This window comes from Spea bombifrons, chromosome 2 (assembly GCF_027358695.1).
Source record: "Spea bombifrons isolate aSpeBom1 chromosome 2, aSpeBom1.2.pri, whole genome shotgun sequence".
Taxonomy (NCBI): Eukaryota; Metazoa; Chordata; class Amphibia; order Anura; family Pelobatidae; genus Spea; species Spea bombifrons.
In genome coordinates, this window is record NC_071088.1 from 1,022,253 (window position 1) to 1,028,048 (window position 5,796).

The following is a 5,796-nucleotide window of genomic DNA, read 5'->3' on the forward strand; positions in this document are numbered from 1 at the left end:
CCCCCCATATAACACGGGTGGAGGCCGGCATGAAGTTAAAGGGGCCAGCGTGCACGCAGTTCCGGGCAGGGTACACACAGGCAATCAGCACTGAAAGGGTTATCTTGAACGGGAAGGTCTGGATAGTTGGGTCGGTACAAGAAGCAGGTAGTTGTACAAGCCAATGGTCAAAACAATAAGCAGGAAGTCAGACAGGCCGAACTGGTACACAAAAATAATCCAGGCAGAAGTACAGAATCACAATCCAGAGAGTATCCAGGCAGACAAACGGTTAAAATAACGAAGTTCAGGAACATAGGCAACGCTGCAGAATAATGGACCACAACAGGGTGCACCTCCAGTCGTCTATCATAACCGCGGCTCCAGCTGCGCCCTCCGCGTTCCTGCTGCCACCCCCAGGAAGACAGGTAAGTTTCTTTTCCTAGGGATCCTTGCGAAGATGGGTAAGCACTGTGCTCACCTGTAGCCGGGACCTCCAGACTTAACCCCCTGCCTCCCATACCAGCAACAGGAACTCTGCCAACTTGTAGCAGAGATCCGAGGCGGTGTCTCGGGTACTCAGCACCTGCGGGCGGATGTCCGCTCGCCAGTGCCAAGACCCAAGACCATGACAATAACCCCGATGATGGATAAAGAGAAGCAGCTCCTGATCTGTGAGGCTCAGAGGTTTAACCCCCTGGAGCTGAACATTTCCTGGAGTTTCTCCAACCTGGAAAATCAGACGCAGGACACTCTGGTGGAGAACGCGGACGGCACCTACACCAAGAGGTCCACGGTGGGGATAGCAGATATAATGCGGGAGCGAGAGGTGACCTGCAGCCTGCAGCACATCTCACTGACCGCTCCGCTCAATGACACCCTGTATGTGTCCGGTGAGTCCAACTGAACATATAATTCTCAGTAGGACGAGCGGGGAGTCTGTCGCTGTCTTTCCATCTCCGGTGATGAAAGTATTTGGAGCGAAGGTTTGACCGGGAGGCTATGACCTTTTTTTTTTATTTGTGTTTTTTTCCGCAGACCCCTCTCCCGTCCGCTATCATTATCTGTTCCTTCTCCTGCTCATCCTCCTGGTTTTGTTTGTGGTTTTCGTGTACCGGAGGCATCAGAGCCGCAGTAATGGAAGCAGTAAGTGCCCCGACCACCGCTGTGAATAAGACAAGTTTGTTAAACCCTCAGATTGGAGGGATGAGTATAAATCCTCTTTTAATGACATCACACAGCTGCTGGCATTTATGAGAGAATGCGGGTGATCAAAGAGAAATACTGAAAAATGGCCCAATCCATAATAAATTGATTCATATCATGTTTAGGGACTCAATTCTAAACCAATAATGAAATACTTTCCAAGGAAGAATAAAGGAGTTCTAAGAAAAGTTATTCGTGAACTAATAAAACTCTTATTCCTAAACTGATTGAGAAACTTTAGTGTAAACTAGTGTTACTATATCCTATAAGACAGGCTCTGACTGATGTACCCACGATGCCGGGGCCAGGCCCCCCCCAACCAGTTTAACTACCCAATAACTGACACATCACCAAGAGTAAGGTTGAAAAGGCCGCATCCAATTTATTTATTTAACCGAGCCATTGCCACGCAACGGAAACTTAAATTAGGTGCGTTACCAGGGCAATGACTGGCACAATAAATAACATAAATAACTAACTTGAATAAATAACAAAACCCCCTAAGCTTACAAGGCTATTCAGGTACCACCAACACAGGGGGGGACAAACCCTCATGCCAAACCCCAGAACCGATGCTCTGAGCACCACCAGTCAGGAACCTCCCACCAAAATATCACCAAAACGTTTTTAGTCCATTTGCACAAGTCTAGAAGAGATCTGTGAACAAAATGTATTTTAATTAATCTGAGAATTTGGGTACTTTACCCTAATTTTTTGAGTAATTATTTAAGGATTATTTAGTGATAGAAATCCAAATAAACCGTGTTTTTTTTGTACTTAGGACCAGCGATCTGTGTCAGGAAGAGGAGAAGGGAGAACCAATCCACACAGGTGTGTGCTCCTCCGTAAAATCCATGAAGCGCCAGTCTCACCCCACTGCCACATCTGCTGGCCAGAAACCTGTATAAGAAGGAGGCCTGTAACACATTTTATGGAGAGGTGACACAAAGATTTTACTGATTATGCTCAGTAAATGGAGAATGTGCAACATTTCCAATATTCCTAAAAATGTATCACTTTTACAGGACGGAGTCGGTGTGCATTATTCCTCCATCTTCCACGGTGGAGGAGAAACACAGAGGCAGCTGCCCAGAAAGCGAGTCACAGAGGAAGACAGCGCGGAATACGCTGCTGTGAAAATAGCGGCGGCCATTACACCAGACGCTACGACCTACGGACAGAACATGGAGGAGCCATTCCTGTCCTACGCCACGTTACGAATATCTCCCCCACAGACAGATATCACTGCTGTGGTACACAGAGAACCCGGACACCAGCATCCAGAGCAAACCTACGCACGGGTACAATGCCGCTGAACGGGTTATTACAAGATGGAGACCTGGGCCGCAATCCGGTCTCAGAATTAAATAAAAGGCCAGATATCGCTAAGACGTACCTGGCAATCTCCAGGTCAAGACCCAAATCCTCCGGCTCGCGGGAGCAAATTCTTGACACGCTCCGCTCCCCGCCCATTTTCCCCTTTGAATGGGGGTGTTTCCCGCTGACATCAGTGGGCAGTCCTGGCCGCGTGCCACAAGGGAAGGCTCCGGGTAGCTGGAGCCCAGAAGTTCCCAGGTATGCGCTAAGATCACCAGTTTTCTTTCCATTTATTTAGGGCTGCAACTAACGATTATTTTCATAATCGATTAGTTGGCCAATTATTTTTTCGATTAATCGGATAAAAAAAATGAATGTACATTATTAAATTATTTTAAATAAATGAAAAAACAAATTATGTTAAATACAAACAGCAGAATAAAAAAAACTTTGATAAAATGCATTTCTTGTCTTTATTTCCCAACCAGCCCCCACAATTTATGCACATTTGAGCCCAGGCTTGCCACGCTGCCTCCCACATATGCCACTGTGCCTGATATGCCTTATACCCCGATACACCACTCCATCCTCCCCAGACATGCCACACTGCCTCCCAGACATGCCACGCTGCCCTCCCCACATATGCCTTATATACCGTATATATGCCTTATACCCCCAGATATGTCACTCCATCCTCCCCAGATATGCCTTATACCCCCCAGATATCTCATAGTCCCCTCATAGAGTCACAGACCCGTTCACATCACACTGACACCATACTTTAATAAATAAGTACTGGGTTAATCTTCACTGCCCCCAGGATTTAGATTCCTGTTAGTTTGCCCCCCTTTACCTCTAACTGCGCCTTAAGTTAACTTTATTAAATTAATTAAATTAACCCTCAGTCCTCATCATTAAATTAACCCTAAACACCCCATTAACCATAACTACCCCTAAATTAACTCTAAATACCCCATCAAACACAACTACCCTAAATTAACCCTAAACACCCCATTAACCATAGCTGCCCCTAAATTAACCCTAAACACCCCATTAACCATAGTTGCCCCTAAATTAACCCTAAACACCCCATTAACCATAGCTGCCCCTAAACATCCCATTAACCATAACTGCCCCTAAATTAACCCCCACCTCCCCTAATTTTCAGCAGCCCAAATATTAATTTTATACTTACAGTTAGATCAGTATCACAGCCATGTGGTTCTGGCCTTCTGGGAGAAGGAAGGGGCGGGGCCAGTTGTCACAGTGATTACAGGGAGGGGCTGGTAAGTAGAAGCTGCTGCTGTGAGTCACTGAAACGGATTATATAATGAGGGGTATTTTTCATCTGAAAAAACCCTAATTTTATAATCGATAAAAATCGATTCAACTAATCGATAATGAAATTCGTTCCTTGGTTGGAAGTTGGCTCCTCGGTAGGGGTTGGAGTTAGGACTCCAACCCCTATGTAAAAAAATGTCATTTAAAGAAAGAAATAGGAGCCACCATAGGAGCCACCAGGACCCCTTATTAATACCCCCCCCTTCTGCATGTTGTGTAATTAAATCAACCTGAGGGGGTGTATTTCCTGATAATAGCCCTTTTGCCCTCCATCCTGAGCTCAGGCATGGGAGTTAAAACCACTAAAAGTACATTATGGGAGCTGGCCGTCCCGCACCCCGTCCCATCCCCAGTGGAATGCATAGTTAAATAACCCCCCACACAACCTCCATAACTTACTAGTGATTTTCTGGGTTCTGGGATTGATGCCCCCCCTACACCTGCTATAGAGACTTAGAGGTAAAGAGGTAGGAAAAATGTGATGTCTAAAGTAGATAGACTTTGTTGCCGGAAGGTGATAAAGATCCTGATCCATGGAGATCAAAGTTACAGAAAATGAAATGCTTGCGCTGAGACGCAAGCCTAACAGCCTAGAAGAACACCCGCTGTACAAAGGAGCCCGGCGCATATCCACAGCCCACGGCGGCCTCGGTCTCCAGATGTTCTGCTCTCTAGAAAACATTACCACAAAAGAATCCCAAAACACCTCTAACATATAATTTCATCATATCAATTCCATGGTGTGTATTAGGATCATATCCTTAAACTAGGGAACTCCTCATAAATTGTACACTTAGAAGAAAAAAGAGTTCTAAACAAGCCCTCCTAATATAAAATATATTTCTTTATTATACAAAAGTATAAAAACACAGACAGCACTCAAATATTGGACAAGAGTCTCCTAGAAGCAAATCCGAGCATGTGAAGGTACTACAACTGCATATATAAAGTGACCTGATATATGATATATATTGGTGGATAGAATATTCACGGGACCCATCCGCTGATATTGGCCCGAACTATTTTTTTACATGCTACACAATCACCACACGGATAACATCCTAACCGTGGGTTTGTTGTTCCAAACAATTGTTGATTTTTTGCTGTGTCAAAAGTGTATTGAATTATGCACTTTATTTTTTGGTATAATGTCCCTTTGGTTTGGAGTGAGGATAAGTAAAAGGAAAGATACTGGTTTCATGTTGGATCGTAGTGCGCCGACACGGCGGTATCCGCCCAGAGGTCCTGTCTTTGCCCGATGTCTGGACCTGTGTGCGCATGCTCGATGATGTTAGTCTCGAGCCTGCGCACTACGGGAAAAGCGCCGGATGCGGGGCAGTGAATAGCTGGGCGGAGACGTGGTGCCGGCGCCAAAGTGCATCCAAAGATGCCACAGGGAGGCTGTTTGTGGCTAAAAGAGGCAAGTCCTATTCTTCCAGTATGGGTCCTAGGCTGACATGATACTAAACAGGGGGGCTGGCTGGGGGCATCACATAAATCAATACTAAAGGGAGGGCTGGGTGGTGGGTTAAATATACAATGTGGGGAAAATTTTTAAGTTGATAATTTTGTATGACCCGCAAATGATGTTATAAATATCTAAATGAAAGAAAAAAAGGCTCCCCACCCCTGGGCTAGAGGGCAGGGGCGTACCTAGAGTATTTGGCACCCGGGGCGGATCCTGTAAGTGGCACCCCCCCCCCCAAATGTAAAGACATCTACAAAATTATGTTATTACTATTATTATATTTGTTAATATTTATTGCACCAATTTGTAAACTGTATGTCAACTGTAAACAACAAGAAATCTGAAAAAATAAATTAATAACTTATAAGTAAAATAAATACGTTTAAATAACATTTACTGAACATATAATAGTGCTTTCTTTAATAACCCTCCAAAAAAAACAGCGTCCACATTGCCCACATAGAACCTGACCAGCACCCAAACTA

The 5,796-nt window shown here is 44.9% G+C and overlaps 1 protein-coding gene across 1 annotated transcript; it reads left to right on the top strand.

The window, feature by feature from the left end:
- Positions 1–556: 556 nt before the first annotated feature.
- On the top strand, positions 557–2,523 carry LOC128473023 (uncharacterized). Its single transcript, XM_053455047.1, has 4 exons — positions 557–872; positions 1,018–1,125; positions 1,967–2,016; positions 2,211–2,523. Exons 1-4 carry the CDS (start codon positions 608–610, stop codon positions 2,499–2,501), a joined length of 714 nt encoding a protein of 237 aa, XP_053311022.1. The 5' UTR covers positions 557–607; the 3' UTR covers positions 2,502–2,523.
- Positions 2,524–5,796: the final 3,273 nt, after the last annotated feature.

Coding starts and splice junctions, on each gene's coding strand:
- LOC128473023 (XM_053455047.1), top strand. CDS start 608: ATGACAATAACCCCGATGATGGATAAAGAGAAGCAGCTCCTGATCTGT. Junction 1,126..1,966: donor GAGCCGCAGTAATGGAAGCA/GTAAGTGCCCCG, acceptor TTTTGTACTTAG/GACCAGCGATCTGTGTCAGG. Junction 2,017..2,210: donor GGGAGAACCAATCCACACAG/GTGTGTGCTCCT, acceptor TCACTTTTACAG/GACGGAGTCGGTGTGCATTA.